We start from the raw sequence: 19,206 nt of genomic DNA on the forward strand, positions 1-19,206 counted from the left end.
ATCTTTGTGGGTGGTTTGGTATATCAGCCTCTGGTGATGCACTCTAATCACAGGAGCACATATGTTAAGACACATGCTACATCTCTGGAGGGCATGGCGTTGGTGCTTACTCAGGTGCAGCTCAGGTAAAAATGGCCTCATGTGCAAGAGACGTTTCAGCTACACTGCAAATGGAGTTGAGCTCGGCTAGATGTTCCCCATGGGGATTAAGGTAAGACACAGGCCAGGAGGGTGCCTGAACCCCATTTTCCTGTGAATGATCTAATCTCCAGCTGCTCCCCTATCTCCTAACTTTCCTCACTCCTCTCTTGACTTCTTCTGTGGAGGTGGCATAGCAAGGCAGCTGAGATTACAGTGTACAGAGTCCCTCAGCCTGAGTGCAAACCCTGCTTCACGACTGATTTGGTCCAGTTAGAGTTCTTCTGGGAATCTTCTAACTGGAATTCAATGTTGAGATGAGTTGCTGGACTAGGAGAGGGTAAAGCTGAGTAGAGACAAAGAGGGAGATGCATGAAAAAGTGAAAGGGCTCTAGTCCCAGCTCCTGACACCCATGGATAGAGTGGTGCTTACAGCTTTACTTCCAAATTGTCCTTTCAGACCACCTCCTTGTGGGGTGTAAGCTAGTTTGTGCTAAGAGCCAAGTATATGATGCATGGCATTTTTGGTCGAAAGGTGACGCCAGCTAGCCATTGAGATGATATGATTATGTTAAGATTTGCATTCATATGGATATTGGACTCCTGCTGTTCACCTAGGCCGGCTACGGGACTCCTGGAGAGTTCCCATTGGTTGGGGAAGTACAGTAGGAGGGAGTTCCAGGGGAGGAGCTCTCTCTGCGGGTCCGGGAGGAGGCCGCGTGGGTGGAAAAAATCTGCCCGGGCAGTACCGGACATTGGCGGCAGTTTCAAAAAATAAACTTTGTTCCTGCTTGAGTGGCTCGTGATTTTGTGCCCAGCCAGACTGCGGCAAGTTTGAATGTGGTTTCCATTACTCATGACCAGAAGCATCCAGTCTAAATGTATCCCTATACATGTTTCTCCTTCTGATGTCCCCATCCTTATAATGGCACCAAAATACACTCAAAAGTGAACCAGAGCCTGAAGTCATTCATGGCTCCTTCTTTCTCTTCATTTCCCTACAGTCTCCACATACAAGGGGCTATGAGCAGTTATGCAGGTTGGTCATTACGCAAGAGCAACTGGATAAGGAGGTGAGTGGGGGCTGGGGTCCAGCTTACTCTCTGCTTGCTGAGCTGTGATCCCTGCTGCAAGGCAGTTTCCCAGGAGTGAAACTCAGTGCAGAAATCCTGCTTCCTCCTCTTGTCACCTGATGACCTTCTCATTCCCCACTTTCATCTCTCATCGCACCCTTTGCTTTTCCTTAGAGCATTTCTCACCATTTATAACATTAAATTTATTCACTTCATTCTTTGTCTAATGGCCATTTCCTCCTCAGCTTTTAAGCTGTATGAAAATAGGGAGTCTGTCATCAGAGGTCTCCACTGTACCCACAACACCTGTAATTATTTGGCACAACACTCTCCAATTCTATGCCTCCTTTCCATCCCCATCACTGCCCCATTTCAGGACATGTCATGTCTGCTCTGAGCAAAATCAATGATCTCATGACAGATCTTCCTATTTCAAGTCTTGTTCCCTCTTATCCATTCTGCCAACCCAAACTGACTTTTCTAAAATACAGGTTTATTTATATCCTTTCCCCATTTTGATTCTTCTGTGACTCCCTATTGCCCTCAGGTTAAAGACCAAATGAGGCCCACTGTGGCTCTGTCTCTGCCTTTTCCCCATTTCACCTCTAGCCCCTTCCCTTTAAGCACATAGTTCTATGAAGGCATGGCTTTTTCTCACCTCTGGGTCTTTGCACTTGCTGTTTTCTCAGCTTGGAGTACCCTCCTTTGATCCCTCTTTCCTGACCAGTTTCTTCAAGACTGTTTTTAGAGTTTATCTGTTTGTCTATACCTTCCCTAGAATGGTTAGGGAACCCTCCCCTCTGATCCCATGGCACACACACCCCTATTATAGTGCTTCATTCTTTGAAATATAACACGCTCCAAATGTTTCCCAAGGGCAGGAACTGCATCCAACGTTCTCTGTTTTTCCCCAACACAGGACTTGCCATCTATTGAATAGGTAAAGTCCTGAATGAGCTCTCAAGGGCCTCAAAGGAGTGTAAAGAACCCTGAGGAGAATCTTAGGAAGCAGCCAGAAGACAAGCAGAGCATCACTAGTAACAGAATGCTCCAGGTGGCTGCTTGGGGACCCTGTGTTGAGGGAGCAGAGGCTCTCCTCAGATCAGAGAGTGGATCCTTATGTGTGGCACAAGGCTGGTCCTCCTGGCACGGGCCCAGGACTCCACAATCAAAGCCTTGAAAGCGGGCCTGTAGGTTTTCGAGAAGAGGGTTTGCATGGGTGGAGGTATATGTGGACAGGGAGAAACTTTATCCAAGCCATCCCTCTGGGGTCAGAGACGCACAGAGGTGGCTATGTGTATGTGGTGTCCCTCTGTGGGCTTTGTCTTCTCTTGTTTATCAAGCTACAGCTCAACTGGTGCCTCATTCAGGAAGTATTCCTCAAGCTCTGGCTAAAACAATGACCCCTCCCCTGCTCTTGGAGAGTTTATAGCCTGATGAACACCTATACCCACTGTGTTCCTGTGCCTTCTCCTCACAGGCTTTGGGTCCTGTGTCCTTGAGATGAGACAGTACAAAGATGTTTCAAGCATGGGTTCCTGAGTAGAGAAGCCTTTCTGATTGTGCCCTCCCCTTGTGGTTACACCTATCATTAAGAGCCTTTAAGTGCCATACAGCTTGCAATGCTCCTCCAGGGACATTTAATTTTTACTTCTAATGCCATGAGCACCCTCCCATCCTTCTGGGAGAACCACTGACTTGTGTGTGGTGATATACCTCAAGGTTGGAGGAACCTCCCCTCCTGTTAATAGAGACAAGCATCTTCCTTTCTTGCTGCCTCCTTGCAACCGTCAGCCGCCTACAGGGGTCGCTGCGGGACAGCTGGCTCAGCCTGCGGAGTTTCCTCGGATCCTGCTCCCACGACCAGGGAAAGCCGAGCCACCGAGGTATAAATTAGCGTTTTTATTTCGAACACCTGAGCGAGCGAGCGCCCTCGGCTCTCCCGCCCGACGTATAAACATACAAAGTCCCTGTTGCACCACACACCATGCCTCAGAGATAAATACAGCCCTAGGGGCTCCTGCTCTGGCAAAGCAACTCTTATTTACAGGAATAGATTACAAAAGTATTACAAAAAGTGGTCCTGAACCGCGGCGGGGTAGGGGTGGGGTACGGTTACACCAGTTACATTTGGGACTGGAGCGCACCTCGTCGGCTATGGGAAAGAGTGGGTGTCGCGAGGGCTTCGGAAAAGAGGGGAAACGCCACTCCTACAAAAAAAAAAAAAAAAAAAAAAAAAAGAAAAAGAAAAACCTGGGCATGGGGAAAGGGGCAGGGCTTAGGTTTGGGAGGGTCTCAACCCAAATGGAGTGGGAGGCAGCAAGGAAAGGGAACCTGGCTCCTCAAGGATCAGCTATGGCTCATGGAGAAACACCAAATGGCCATCACGTGGGTATCAGGGCAGGGTGCTTCGTGGAAAACACTGGCTGAGTTCTTGCCCGGTTGGGGGTACGGGAAGAACATTTCGGTTTTCCCACCTCGGGAGGGGTCGCTTTTCAAGCGCAGTTGGGAGGAGTGGCATTTAAGCTCTATCTTTTGGGTGCGAGATACCCTAGGGGTACCATCCCTTGGGTAGGCAGCGGCACCCTTTGGCACTGCAGCCTGCCCCTTTCAGAGCACTTGGTAGATCGGGTTGGGGTTCGTGCCTGCAGGGCACTGCGGGGCGGCTTCCGGGGACGGGGCAGGGGTCCCACGCTCGCCCTCACTGGAGTCGGCTGCCTCTTGTTGGAGTGGAGGTGACTCTGGTGTCGCATCAGTCAGCAGGAGCGCGGGCGCCGCAGGACTCTCAGTGGAGATGCGCTCCACAATGCTGGACAGGCAGTCGAGGCTCGAAACCGCAGCACTCTTCCCGGGCCTGGGCTCTGCGCGGGGAGGAGTAGGCTAGTAAGCAGGGGTTGAACCGTGGCAAGGTCTCTCACCCCACGGGTCCAAGGCTTTGGGGCAGAGGGGAGACTGAGGACCTACCAGAGTCTGGGACTGTCCAGAGAGAGTGGGGGGCGAAAGGGGAAGTAGTTGAACGTTTAGGTTTTCATTCCCTGCACCATCACCCAACATATATGTGTGCTGGGGGTGGAGGTACTAGTTAGAGGGAAAACGGAACAGCTCAAAGGGAACGCGCGAAGGAGGCACGAGCAGGGCTAGGCCGGGTATACGCACCGCTGGGTGCCTCATTGTAGTAGGCGCCATCGTAGCAGGTCCGCCGCCGGGCGCCGCTTGGGGGGCCGCTATACTCCATCTGTAAAAGGCAAGGTTGACCATGTCAGGTCGACGGAACTTCGAGGAGCCCGAGCACCACTCCCTATAGCTGCCCCCTCCCCAACTCCCAAAATTTCAGCCAGGAATTCCGGGACCGCGTCTGTTCGTCTGGCATAAGCAGAGATCTGCATTATGCAGGGCCAAACAAATGAAGGATGGACGTATCTGCATTTTAAAAAATATTTATTTTTTAAGTTTTAGGTGGACACAATATCTTTATTTTACATTTATATGGTGCTGAGGATTGAACTCAGTGCCTCAAGCATGTTAGGCGAGCACTGTAGTACTGAGCCACAACCCCAGCCTCCCCCCACCACCCCCGCCAGTGTCTGCATTTTGGAAGTAGGGATAAGTGAAGAAAAAGCGTGCCTTTATGTTCGCGGAGCAGTATTCTAATAGCTCCGCCAATCCTGCGGATCGCTGAAGTCCTGCGCACCTCCACAGTAGTAGGCTACTCCGGCGACAGCTGCCCAGTACACCGGGATCCACGCCCCCGCCCCCGCGACCGCTGCCCAGTTCACCAGGAAGGCCCACCCCTCAGGGTTCAGTTCCCTGTGTTCAGAACGCGTAGCACATATCCCCAGCGCTGCCTTCTTTTCTCCTCCCCCCTGGGGTACCGGCCTTACCATGCCGTCAGAGCAGTTGGAGCGTGGGCTGGATGCGTCTGAGTCGCCGCTGTAGTGCTCGCCGCTGCGGCCTGGGGGCAGCGGGCCCGGCGCATAGAAGGCAGTAGCACCAGGGGGCGCGGCGTCTTGGTCGCGCAGCAGAGCCTGAAGGCCCTCGATGTAGCGGATGGCATTGCGCAGGATTTCCACCTTAGGCAGCCGCTGGTTGGGGTTGCTGGACGTGCAGCGCTTGAGCGTCTCAAAGGCCTCATTAACTTTGCTTAGGCGGCGCCGCTCACGCATGGTGGCAGCCTTGCGGCGGTCTGCGTTGGTAGTCTTGCGCTTGCAAGCCTTGCAGGCCCACAGTAGGCAGCGGCCCGCCTGGTGGTGCCCGCTTGGCGCGCGCACATGCTCATCCTCGCGCGCGCTGGGGGCCGGGAGAACAGCTGCAGGGAAGTGGGAGTGCTCCTCGGGCTTCAGGAGAGCTCCCACGTGCACGAGGCGCGGGTCAAGATCCTCGAAAAAGCGCAGGTCCGGGGAGTCGAAACACGGGTCGTCGTAGAAGTCGTCCGCTGTGGCAAAAGAGCAGAGGGAGCCGTCTGGGCCCGTCAAGTCCACGTCTCGGAGCGGGGGCGACAGTAGCTCCATATCCCAGCAGGGAACCTGGCCTCGCCCAACTTGAAACGGCAGGAGTTGCCCAGAACTTTCTTGTCACTCCAAAGTCCCGGCGGTGCAGTGGCAAAGTGCCGGGCGTTTGAATGCACGCCCGACTGTCCTCACCCCGCCCTGTCCTGTGGGGCGGGACGTGTGGCAAAGCAACCGAGCGCTCTGGGGCTTCCTTACCCCTAACTTCGCGCGCGCCAGGAGCTCTGGGCTATTTATCTGTGGTAGCCTAAATGCCCGGGTGCTGGAGCAGGCGGCTGGGGGCGGGGGAGCCTAAGGCCAATAGGAACGGAGCGGGGCGGAGCTTGGGGGTCCCCAGGGTGGCCGCTGTGGCCTTAGAGTGCCCCCCGCCCCTCCCTCTGTACTAGTGCGCTTGTGCTCTGGCCCCTCCCTAGATAGGGAGAGAGGCAGACTTGCAGCCCAAAGCCAGTAGCGCCTCGTCCAGCACACCCTTTCCAAGCTTCCCCAGCAAAGGACACTTGCGTCCACTGGGAATGCTGTCCAGGAGCATTCATCTCGGAGTTTACTTTGGACCCCAGTCTGTCGCCTGTTTTTTAGAGGAAAGTAGAAGCAGGACAAAGGTAGAAATCAGACCAGGAGAGATCCAGAGGGAGACACAGGGCAATAGGGCAGATACACCTAGACCTTAGATTGATGGTGAAAGAGACACCCAAAGAAGCTGAGAGAGCAGAAAGCTAGAGTCAGGGGCAGAGAAGCCTATGAGAGACAGCGAGAGTCGGAGATCTAAGTGGGCGAGCCTGAGACAAACGACGTGGAGGCCATAACACTCACCCGACCTGTCTACCCAGGGAGTAGCTCTGCGGGACGCGAACTTAGCCATATTTCCTGGAAGCTTAGGAACTCTGCTGCATCTGTACAGGAGTTGGGAATTGATGCTAAAACTCGGATCCTGCCCAGGTCCAGAGGTCCAAAGGAAAGGAGGCAGATTCCTGCCCACCTTAATCTGCATGTTTCCTGCCCACCCTAACCTGTGGGGTGTCCGGAGCCATGACTTGGGGGTAGGCTGAGATGCCTCTTTAGTTGGGAAGAAAAGTTCCTCTGCCAGGGGGCTTGTTTTTTCTTTCACTGTGCAAAGCCTTGGGATGTGCCTTTTGTAAAGATCACCAGACCCAGGACCTGGCCTGAAGACCACCCCATCTACCATCAGAGGAGTCTTTTGGGGATATTGTGGAAGATACATCTCCTCCAGACCCGCAGTTTCCACTTTATAAACCTGGGAATAATAACTGTGTCTTGAAGTCATTGTGGTGGTGATGAGAATCTGAATAGAAGGAGCATGTGGAAGCCCTCAGTGGAGGTGCAGGGGTATGCTAACTAGAGTCTTGCTTCTGTCCCCCGCACTTGCGTGAGTGTTATGTCCAGCAGCTTCCTAGACTTTGTCTGGGGCACTAAGTCCTGGCAGGGACCTGTGAAGTCTCCAGGATCTATTGCTCTGGAGGCCTCAGCTGTGTCTCTTCCTTGCAACTCACTGGAGAGGTTGGGAACAGAATGGGGAGGCCACAACCTCCCAAGAGCTCTGGCAAGCCCCAGCATATCCCACTCCCATGAGGTTGTGCAGCCTCTTTCTGAATCTGCAGTTCACAGCTCTGGGGCACCCAACAGAAGGGGGCATGCCTCAGGTCTTACCTGGGAAAGATGTTTGTCTAATCATGTATGTAGCCACCCTTGCCTGGTCTTCCCTCCAGTACACCAGAAATTTAAGCGAGAGTGATCTTTGTGCCTTTCCCATTAACTTCTGGGGAAGCCATTCTAGTTGGCCTTTCTGGGTCTTGGGAAGCTCTTTCTTTCCATCAAACCCAGAAGGCTCATGGGGGACCTACCTTCTTTACTTCTCTGACACTGGGAGTAGTGTCAAAGGTCCCTCTTCATGTATTACATCACCGTTGTTTACTGACGCTACTTGTGTGCAGTATTCACTATATGCCAGGGACTGGTGCAGGTATTGGAGATGTAACAAGGAAAAAGACCAAGGCCCTGTTCATATGGTGCTTAAATTGTAGGGTAGGGTGACAATGAACAAATAAACAAGGAATTACATAATGCAGTTATAACTTCTACCAAAAAAAAAAAAAAAAAAAGCAAGGCAAGTGAACTGTTTTGGGCTGTAACCAAAAGCACTGACAAGAACAATTAGAGGGGGAAAAGTTTATTTAGGGCTTACAACTTCAGGTCTCAGTCCAAGATGGCTGACTCGCCTGTTCTGGGTCCAAGGTGAGGCAGCCCGTCACATGAGGAGGAGGAAAGCATCTCAGGACATGGCAACAAGGAAGGAGAGAGAGAGTTCTTCTCACCAGGGACAAAATATATACCCCAAAGGCACACCCTCAGTGTGTGCACTTCCTCTAGCCACATTCTACCTTCGTATAGTTACCACCTAGTTAGTCTAGTCAAGTGGATTCATGCACTGAGTAGGTTGGGCTCTCATGACCCAACCATTTCACCTCTGAGCTTTCTTACATTGTCTCACTCATGAGCTTTTGGGAGACCCCTCATATCTAAACCATAATAGGAACAAAGCAATGAAGATTAAGTATGTGGGGGTTAAATATTGGGGCTTTTTAAACCCCTTTCTAAATTGCTTACACATAAACAGAGAGCTGAATAAAGGGAAGCAGGAGGGCTGAGATGTGGCTAAGTGGTAGAGTGCTTGCCTAGCATGTGCTAGGGCACTGGGTTCAGTCCTTAGCACAGAAAGCCGGAAGGGAGGGAGGGAGGGAGGAAGGAAGGAGAGGGAGAGAGGGTTTATTTAGGGCTTACAACTTCAGGTCTCAGTCCAAGATGGCTGACTCGCCTGTTCTGGGTCCAAGGTGAGGCAGCCCGTCATATCAGGAGGAGGAAAGCATCTCAGGACATGGCAACAAGGAAGGAGAGAGAGAGTTCTTCTCACCAGGGACAAAATATATACCCCAAAGGCACACCCTTTGGGAGGGAGGGAGGGAGAGAGGAAGGAAGGAAAGAGAGAAAGAAGGGGAAAGAAAGAAAAAAAAAGAAATATAATTGAATAAAAGGAGGCCAAAGAAGATATCTGGGACCAGATAGAAAAACAAGCATGTATAAATGTCCTGAGGTAGTACTATGTTTGGCAGTTTGAAAGCACAGTAAGGAGGCTGGTATGTCTATGGGACACAAACGGGCCACAGTCTCTCTCTCCAACTTCATCTGAAACCACCATTCCCTTGATTGGCCCCATTCCAGTTAGCTGACCTCCTTTCCTTTCTTTCAATGCTCTGGACAGGATCCTGCCTGAGAGTCTTGAACTTGCTGCTCTAAGCTTATTGCACTCTCCCCTGGGCTCTTCCAAGATCGACTGCTTTTCATGCATCAGATCTCAGCCCACACGTTGCCTCCTTGGAATGTCTCTGACCATTCCTTTTCAGGTAGCCATCTCCCTTACTCTGAGTCATAGCACCTACCTTTTCCTTCTTGGTGTTGCTACCCTCTAACCTTTTTCTCTATCTGTTTGTTCATTGGTTAATATGAAGTCAATCACGAAGGCAAAGATGGCAACCATGGCATTTCCAGAAACCGTCATAGCATTAGTCACATAGTAGGTACCTGTTAAATGTCAAATGAAGGAATGGATGGTCTCATGCTTTTTGGATCTCAAAGCATATATTTGAACTTCATAAATTTGTGTTTCTTCATTAAATGGCTGTATTTCTTAAAAAATGGGCAGCCATATATTTGATTAGATAGACATCTTTCCCAGGCTTGGGGCAAGCCCCCTTACATTGAGCAATTAATTCTAGGTGGCCTGTTACATTATGGTAATAGTACACTACAGTGAAATTTGGTGTTTATTGTAAACTTGAGTGTTTTCATTTGACTTAAACTCACAATGAGGAATGTAAATAATTGTTATATTAATGATTTGGATTAAAGCAAATATTTCCTCTTATTTGTTCAAGCCTCCGCAGAATGCTTGGCATATAGTATGCACTCAATAAGTATTTCTTGGATGGATGAAGGAAGGAAGGAATAAATGAAGATACTCTTAATTGAAGAGTATTCTGCAATGTGCAGGGAACCTCTTCAAACTACTTATCTGTGCAAATCTAGTTTTTTTCTCAAACCTTGAGCAAACAAAGAAAATACAGAAACAAATTGGATACTGAGACTTAAAGAATTCCAATTTTACTTCTTATGTTTTCTGTTCATGAAAACTTTCTGTGGGCTGTCATCAAGGTGTGTTTACAATAAGTACTATATGTTTGAACTTATCAAATATATTCAATATTTTATACTTATGGGTTAGAAATCTGTTTTAATAGTTTTAAACTTTATTTCTGGTTTCATATTCTGTAAGTTAGAAGCACTGTTTTAAAGTGAACACACATTCTAGTGGTAAAACACCACTCTTATATTGGGCTTTGTTGCATGAAAAATGTCTGGAAGTCACTAAACTTGGTGACTTCTGTAGATCTCTCCAGGTCTGGGATCCATTCCCACCTGGGATCATTCTTCTGGTTGTGCCATAAATTTGGAGAGAGGTTTGTCAACACAGTCATCCCATCCCTGTGCCCAAAGAGCAGGGAGAAGTGTGTATGCCCTCGACCTGGTGTCCTTTTAGTCCAAGTGGTGGATTAGGGGCAGAGAGGAAAAAAGGACATCAAGTTTGGAAACAGAGAGTTCAAACCTTACACTATGGATCTACTCAAGGTGCCCCTATTCATGGGCACTGAGAGAGGCCACTGACAATGGGCTGAGGGATTATGGGGTGGAAGTTATATGTTTCCCTCTAACACAGCCTGCTGGGCTCTGTGATCTAGGGCAAGTGCACAACTCACCCTGGGCCTCAGTTTCCCTGTCTTCACACAGAGGGGCTCCTTAGTGGGAGGTGGGAAGGGCAGCTGCCTCAGCTGCCCCTTTTCCCTCTGCCCTTTCCAGTCCTCCCTACTCAGCTCCCTTGGCCAGCCTGACCAGGGGCTATAAATGGAGAGCTGGCCTCTAGGCAGGAATGTGGGCCTGGCTGGGTCCCTATGGTGTTGCGCCCTCAGGGAGCGGCAGGCCTGGGGCTCCCAGCAGCCTTTATATATATATATAGCTTCTGGAAAGTCGATCCAGCCTGCACCTGCCCTGCCCAGGCAGACCTGTGGCCTCTGCTTTGGAGGCCTGGGCTGCATTTTTGGCTGGGGAATGAGGGGGGGTGCCCGTGGGCCAGGGGGCACAATCTAAGTGGTGCAGGTGGAGCAGAGCCAGCTCTAGGTCCCTGCTCTGTTCCAGTCTTTCCTTCTGTTTCCTGGCCCCACAATGAGTGTCCCTTTCTGTCCCATGTCAACTTTGTTCTCTGGGAAAGCTTGAAACTGCCTACCACATAGGTATAGCTCCTGCCTGGGGGCTAGTCTGAGTTGATCAGGAGAAACTGTGATGCTGCCAGGGTATAGCCAGGGCCTCAGATTCAGGGTCAGGGTCCCAGAGAATCTCCATACTTACCACTTTGTGGATACTCTCTAGCATCCCACATTTGAACAGGGCTCAGGCATCTGGCAGATGAGCTGGGAGCTAGAAAACAGGGGTCCCTGTGGAGGGGGAAGGGATAGGGAGGCAGCAAAATTTCCTACCCCAAGTTCAGGGTATAGAGTGGGGCATGGGTGCCCACTGCCAGTTGCCCAGTCTATGATTCATTCACTCATTCAACAAACATTTATTTAGGTGCTGGGAATACAGCAGGAGACAAACCAACATATATTCCCTGGCAAGAGGGACGATTAAAAATAAACATAATAACTAAATTATGTAGTGTGCTAGAAGGTGATCATGTTGTAGAAAATTATTAAAAGTTGAGCAAGATGAATGGAATTGGGGTGCCAGGGTGGGGTCTGGTTGCAGTATTAAATACAGGTGCGGTCAACAAGGTGACATCTGAGCAAAGATTTAAAAGAGATTTGGGAGCAGGCATGTGGCCATCTGGGGAAAGAATGTTCCCCACAAAGAGAACACATAATTATTGAGTACCTTCTATGGGACAGTCACCTCTGCTAGGAGCAGGGGATTCTACAGGTGACAAGGCAGGCATGGCTTCTGCTCACCCAGGAACCTCTGGCCTGAATGCGTGGCACTGCTTGGGCACAGTGAGTTTGAGGATGGGTTTTGATGGATGGCATGTAACTCCTAAGGAAAGGACTGTTTACATACCACACCTAGTGTCCCACCTGCTCATGATGCTGGACAGACCTTCTGGAAAGATTCATCTCCTTCAAGATTATTCTTTATGTAACTAAAGTCTTCTGTCTCAGAGGAGAGGGCAGGATTCTTAGAGGTCTAGATTCCAGGGATCCCAAATAAAAACCAAATGTAGTTTACTAAACATGACTTACTAAACATTATTACGGACACACATAATGTCACAAGTAATGTGATAATAGTTTAATGGCTAGAAGTTTTAAAGGCTCATGAAGGTGTTAATCATTCTTCCAGGGAAGGGCATTAAGCTTTTAGGCAGAAAGGAGGTAGCATAAGTGAGGAGAGCTACACGAAAGGAGGCTTCACCACCTCTATTAAATAAAACACTTAAAAGAAAATGTGAATTTAATTTGCAGCAAGAGGGATTTAAATCAGACAAAAGAAATAATATTACTGAGGTATGGTATTGCCCAAAGAGCACATTGTCCTTGAGTTGAGTTGGCATGGATGCGGGTGGAAGGATGGACAGGAACCTTTCTCCAACTTGCCTTCTCCTTTGTGTATGTAAGGATTTGTTTCTCTGTCTCCTCTGCCTCTGATGCTCCGCAGGAGGTTGTGCCAAGGGTTCAGCTCCTGGCCCAGGGCAGAACTAACAGGCACATTTTCTTGGAAGAACAGTTTACCCTTACCCATGTGTCTCCAGGCCCGTTTGTGGTGTATCACAGGCATGAGCACCTCATACATCGCAAGGCCCTTTCACACCATGTTCCCCTCACATTGTGCACACCCTTCTCATGCAATGCACCCCCACTCCGTGCACACTTCTCACTTAATGTACACCTCACACTCCTGTATACCTCACAGATGACATAACCTCACAGTCCGTACACACCTATTGCATAATGTGTCACAGTCCACACTTCAAACACTGTGAATGCCTTACATAGTGTATATGCCTCTGATGCTGTACACACCTGCCCCACCAGGTGCACACTTTGCACACACATCATATGCCCCTCACACTGTTACTAACACCCCACGTATGTCTCAGTGTGAGTATGTGTTGTGTACAGAACAAGCCTTCCATACTGTGTCCTCACACACCCCACACCCCACAGAGTACATGCCTTTCTTCTCTGTGAATACCTACACCTGTGTCCACCACCAGGCCATATAACCTCAGCTATAGAACACTCCTCACATGCCGTGTACACACCACACCTTATGTCCACCTGCTCGTTCTCTATGTCAGGTACTGCCACACACACCTGGGTCCCAGTGTAAACACCACCTCCATTATGTGCCTGGATGTCCCCCACCCCCTCCTTCAAAGAAGACTTGAAAGGGGCATATTGCCTGCAGCATGTCTCCCTGCAGTTTCCAGATTGAGCTTTGTAAGCCAACTCTTCCTGCTCCAAGAAAGCTGGACCCCCATCTGGGGATGGAGGGGAGGACTGGGGACAGGAGTCCTGGCGACAGGGACTGTTCATGTGGCAGGATCCAGGGGCAGCTGTGGAGGCCTGGGGAGGGGCCTTGGCTCTCCACCCCCCTATGCTACCTCCTTTCTGCCTGATCGGCCCACCTGCCAGCCTGGGGGGCTCCGAGGGGCTGGATTAAGGCACACACAGCCGGTAGGCTCCAGGGACAGACACCAGCTGCTGCCCCCAGCAGCTGCCCCAGCCACATGCCTCTGAGGAGAGGCCAAGCTATTCTTTCCCTAAAGTCTGCCCACCGCTGGCCAGGGGCACCTAGGACAGAGGATTTCTAACAGAGGGATGGAGGGGAAAGGGCCCTGAGACTGATCTTTGGGTTGCCCCAGGTGCCTGTTGTCTGCCTCTGTCCTTATCCTGCTGCCTCCATGAAGCTTTCCTAGATTGCTGCTTCCCTCAATTTGGAAAAGTGATTTATGGCTTGTGTGGCCCTAATGGTATAACCTCCCTCCATCCCTCAGGTGTGCCCTAAACACCCACTCTCTTTCCAGGCCCCAAGCTAGGCACTGCTGGCAGGAGCAAGGGTAATTTAGACAGGGCCCCCGGCCTCAGAGAGCTCCACCTAGTGGCAAGAGAGACTCACGAACAAATCATCAGAGCACCTTACGGGAAAACCCATTGAGGGCAAGGAACTCTCTCTCGTGCATACCCAAGTGACTTCCCTGAGCAGGAAATACTGTTCTTCCTCTTGGCTACTGAAGGAAGAGGAAGAGTGCCAAAGAGAGGAGCTTAAGGGAAAAACATTTCGGACTGAGAGAAGGGCATGAGTGAAAGTCAGGAGACATGACACCTTTGGGATGTTCCCTGCATGGTGGACACGGTGGGCTCTGGACCTCATATAACTTGGGTAATTTTGGTTATGTAAGACCTGCTGCCTCAGACCTCCAAAGGGGTGCATGACCTCTAAAGTGAAACCCACTGGTTTCCCAGGCAAGACAACAGGTTATATCAGGGGGCAAGAGGAAGACATGGAGAGACAACAAGAGGAGGACAGCAAGCTTAGGCAGTGGAGAAAGCCTGGAACAAAGCCCAGAGGTCAGGGTTTTCACGTCACTGTGCTGTACTCTGCTGTGTGACCCTCTCTGAGCTCTCCTGCACCCTTCCTGGGCCCATTTCTCCACCTGTAGGATGAAGGAATTGGACCCCAGCTGTGCTCACACTCAGACTGGGGTCTTGCTGGCGAGCTTCTCCAGGGCCTTGCAGCCTCTTTCTTGGGCCCCCCTTCTTTGGGCAGGAGATTGGAAATCTGTCCTCCTTCTCATCCATATGGCCCAGCACAGGAATGGATCCATGCAGGCATGGGTCTTCTGCTTTATACCAGGAGGTATAAAGCAGAAGTCTAAGAGAAGCTGGGGCTCAGCATGAGATCACAGGCCTGTTCCCCAGTTAACTTGGGGTCCCCATCTCAAGGAACACTGGGACACCATGAATGTTACAGCCTTTACCTTCCCCTGAAGATGCAGCATGACTTTCCTCATGCTTGGCCTAGGAACTTGAACTTGATGCTGATCTTGTCTGACATGAAGACTGGTTCACCTGGGGCTGGGGCAGCGTTCTCCAGGTGTCCCCAGTGGACTTAGGGGTCTGATAACCTGCATTTGAATGAGGTGCTGCCCTCTTTCTTCTCACTTCTCTCTGGCTCTCATTTTTCCCAGGTGTAAAATATGACCTGTACTAGCACCTAGCTCATAGGAATACAAGGGTTCAATAGCAAAGGTGTATGGTGTGTGTGTGCTGGGCCTGTCTCACTGTATACAGTAGGAACTTGGGGACGATTCTTGCCTTGCTTGCTTTCCTTATGGATGGAAGCTATGAACAAGCAGAGAGAGAGAGTGTGTGTGTGTGTGTGTGTGTGTGTGTTGTGGGGGGTGATGATAACCAGAAGCCTGGCCTGGTTATTCTGGGCTCTGGACCTCATATAACTGGGGGCCATGGTGGAATGGGAGGTGGCTGGTAGTGTGGGTGATGATGCAGACTGTGAAGTGTTGTCTGCAGCAGCAGGCGTCACTGCCTCCAATCATTCATGGGCAGCCTGCCAGCCACCCCCAAACAAAGCCTGGCCCAGGGGGAGCAGAGGGGGCTGATGACAGATGCAGAGGGGCTGGTGCAGGCAGGCCGGCATGGGGGCGGAGAAGGCGGAGAAGGCAGCTCTCTGTGAAGGCATCCCTACAGAAAGCTGAAGCTCAGTAGAGTCCACGTCTCAGGGGCCAGTGTCCCCACTCTGCCCCACACCAGTGACCACATTTATCCTCTTTGCATAGGTAGAAGCTTGAGGCCCAGAGAGGTGAAGCCATTTTCCCAGGGTTACACATGCATAGATATGGAGGCTCTGGAATGGACATACTCATCTCTTGTCTCTGTGTCTCTGGCAAACTCTAAGAGCCCAGAGCTTGGAAGCAAAGGAATGGGTTCTGAATGGATAAGGATGAATTACCTCACCTCATGTTGCTGAAGCAAGGACACTCCCACTAGTGATGGATCAAGGCAGACATAGGGTCACTGGGGGCTGGCACTGATTTGGTTTCTCTGTGCTCAAAGGTGGCCACTTCTGCTCTGTCATTGGATCTCTGGCTCATGTGACTCAGAGGTCTTGGGTCTCATTGCCTCATCTTGGGGCAGGAGCTCAGGTGGGCTTGTCCCAGGAACTAGGGACAGGTGAAGAAGTAGAGAATAGACAGATATGGAAGAAAGAGACATCTAGTCTTGGGATCTTGCTGGGACCATTGAATCTACTCCTCATTTTTTCATGGCCTCCTCTGCTTCTTCTTCCCTTTCTAGCCAGGCCTTCTTCTTCTTCTTCTTCTTTTTTTTTTACTCTTTATTATGAATAACTTCAAACATAGACATAATAAGTAATGAGTCTCACTATTAGCTCTGACAGCCGTAAGGCCGTGGTTCAAGTCTGACCCATTATAGCCCCACATACTTCCTCCTCTTATATTATTTTGAATCAAATTTTAGGTATCACATCATTTGATTTGTATATATTTGATGATGTATTTCTAAAATGTAAGGAATCATTTTTAAATGTAAGCACAATATTATTATCGTGCTAAAAAATTAACAGTCACTCCTTTACAATCAAATTATCCAGTGAATAATAAAATTTCTAATTGTCCCATACATGTTATTTGTTTGAATTAGCATCCAAATCGTCTACACACTGTAGTTGGCTGCTCATCTCCTAAGCATCTTTAAATCTAAAAATTCCCTCCCCATACATATATATATATTTTTTTCTTTTGTAATTTGTTTATAAAAAACAACAAACAAACAACAACAACAACAAAAAACTGGGTTGTTTGTCCTGCAGTTTCTTCCAGTCTGGAGCTTTCAGATTCACCCTAAAATAGGGTTAACATGTTCACTTATTCCCCATATTTTCTCTAAATCAGTAGCTGAAGGGAGGGTTGGTCAGAGTCAGAATGGATCTGTGTGAGCAAGGCTGCTCTATAGACAACGTTGTGCTCAGGGGCTCATCATGGGCTGGGTATCTTCAGCCAAATTTCTAATAGAGGGGCTTTGCTCCTCTTCCTCACTTCCTGCTTTCTCATTTGCTCCCCAAAGACAAGTTTCTGCTGACAATTCTTCATCAGAATAGTCACCAATGACCTTATTATTGCCGAGGGGGACATTGCTGTCTCCTTGACTTAAAGGGCTCTCAGTAAACTCACAGGTGATTATGTCATCTTTCTCAAAATGTCCTATTCCTTTGGTTTCCAAGATAATGTCCTCTCTTGCTCTGCTCTGACCACTGGCCATTCTCTTCAAGCTTGCTTCCCAAGCTGATCCCCACCTGGTTCCGTCTTCTGCCCCACTCTCTGCAGACTCATTATTCATTTCCAAGACATAGCCACCGCCTGTACATCAATGAATTGATCCATATCCACTCCCATGGTCAACACCTCCCTTGCCAGCTTCAGACGCAAGTATTCAATGGTTTACTTGACATCTGTCCCCCCATGGATTTCTCACAAGCCGCTCAAATTTATCATATCCCAAAACATGCTCATTATTTCCCCCAGGAATTGAACCAGCACTCAGGAAATCTTTCTTTCTCATTCAATGATACCATTATCCACTCTGTTACCCAATGTAGGCACCTGGATGCCATCTCTCACCTCTTTCCCCATTGCAGTCTCATTTAATTGGCCACTAAATCTTACTGATCTCACCAAGTAAATGTTCCTTGAAGCCACCTCCTTCTCTCTGTTCTGATTGTTGTCATTGTATGGCAGCCCTCGACAGTTTTTCTCTCTATTATCCTAGCAACCTCATCATTGGTGTTTCTGTCTTGAATTTTAGGACCCCATAAATCCATCCCAACCTGCCACTGGGCTGATAACTCTAAAACAGAAATCTTGCAGTGTTCCCCTATATAACACCCATTCATGGCTCCCCACCACCTCCAAGTTAAAGTCCAGTGTCCTGGCACGGTATTTGAGACCTTCCAGAACACATCCCTACTTACTCTCGGGCCACCTAGCTTAATGTTCCCTGAGAAATAACAGGGGTTCCACTAAGAGGATGATTCACGTGACCAGAACTCATCTTTTCCTCCTTCCAGGAATTTCTCTTTTCCTGTCATGTCCTACCCGTCACTTGTCTTTGAAGACTCAACTCAGGGTGTTTCATGAGGGAAGATTTTTTTTTAACAGTCTTGGCCTTGATCTTTAGCTTCCAGGATAATTCAGTGTCCTTTCTCTGCACTCAGGCATCTGTTTCCTCATCAGGAAGGAGTTATTTGATGGATGAAATACTTAAATATGAGTAAAGAATGTAAAAAAAGCAAACAGTGAGTGGCTCAGCACTGTCAGGACTTCTAGGATGACTTTCCACACTATGTTGATATGGTTTCATTCTCAGTCTTCCATCCTAGGCTGTGGGTCCTCCAAGCACTTCACTTTCTTCATGTGGCAGTCCCCAGTTCCCTGGCACAGTCCCTGCTATGCAGCATACATTGTGCATTCACTTGTTTGGCTGGAGACAACTTCACTTCACTTTTTTATGTAATGATAGAGTTTTTAGTTGAACACAGGATGTATCAGTCCAGTTGGTCTGTCCATAACAAGATTCTAGAGTTTGTGTGGATTAAACAACAAGGTTGGGGTTGTGGCTCAGTGACAGAGTGCTAGCCTAGCATGTGTGAGGCACTGGGTTCATTTCTCAGCACCGCATATAAATAAAATAAAGTTCCATTGACAACTAAAGGAATATATATATATATATATATATATATATATATGTGTGTGTGTGTGTGTGTGTGTGTGTGTGTGTGTTTTAAAAAAAGGACTGGTGAGAGGTCATCATGAAACAATGGTTTTGGGAGGGAGGGGGTCTCTTGCAGTCCTAAACATCTGCTCTTTAGTGTGATACCTCTTCCCCAGTTCCTGGATGGAAATTTGAACAGTCTCATGACTTCCTGGCTGTGATACTGTGGAGGAATCTAAGATATTCCCCAAGACTGTCTTCTGTTCCCTTCATGCCCACCATGTGCACTGAAAATTTGATGATTTTAGTCCCACAAATAGGTTATGTCACATGGCACAGTTAGCCTTTAGATTGGGAGATTATTTGGGTGGTCCTGACCTAATCACAGGAGCCCTTGAAAAGCAAAGTGGGTTTCCCCAGCTTATTGCAACAGAGGAAATGAGGGATTCATAGCAGGAGGATGAGTCAACGTGTCATTACTGGCTTGAAGATAGAGGTGGCCATTATAGAAAGGACCTGAGAGAGCCCTCTCACTGAGGAGCATGACCTCCAATCAACAGCCAGAAAGACTTCCTTGGTCACAAAACCCTAAGGAACTGAATTCTGCCAACAACCTTAGTGAGCTCT

The 19,206-nt window shown here is 49.1% G+C and overlaps 1 protein-coding gene and 1 long non-coding RNA gene across 2 annotated transcripts in view; one reads left to right on the forward strand and one right to left on the reverse strand.

Moving 5' to 3' along the window:
• LOC124088539 (uncharacterized) overlaps positions 1–19,206 on the forward strand; it is a 70,736-nt gene that overhangs the window by 12,360 nt on the left and 39,170 nt on the right. The window lies entirely within an intron of this gene.
• On the reverse strand, positions 3,822–5,719 carry Myod1 (myogenic differentiation 1). Its single transcript, XM_046438227.1, has 3 exons — positions 5,093–5,719; positions 4,368–4,446; positions 3,822–4,072 (listed from the first exon to the last, which is right to left on the reverse strand). The coding sequence occupies exons 1-3, from the start codon at positions 5,717–5,719 to the stop codon at positions 3,822–3,824; spliced, it is 957 nt and encodes a 318-aa protein (XP_046294183.1).

The sequence above is a fragment of the Marmota monax genome, unplaced genomic scaffold, assembly GCF_021218885.2.
Source record: "Marmota monax isolate L192 unplaced genomic scaffold, Marmota_monax_Labrador192_F-V1.1 WCK01_AAM20220418_F8-fsc00061, whole genome shotgun sequence".
Taxonomy (NCBI): Eukaryota; Metazoa; Chordata; class Mammalia; order Rodentia; family Sciuridae; genus Marmota; species Marmota monax.

Bases quoted from the DNA above. Each gene is read 5' to 3' on its own strand.
- Myod1 (XM_046438227.1), bottom strand. From the start codon at position 5,719: ATGGAGCTACTGTCGCCCCCGCTCCGAGACGTGGACTTGACGGGCCCA. The intron at 4,447-5,092 runs GTAAGGCCGGTA...TGCCTTTTACAG, and splicing joins CCAACTGCTCTGACGGCATG to ATGGAGTATAGCGGCCCCCC. The intron at 4,073-4,367 runs GTGCGTATACCC...CTCCCCGCGCAG, and splicing joins CTACAATGAGGCACCCAGCG to AGCCCAGGCCCGGGAAGAGT.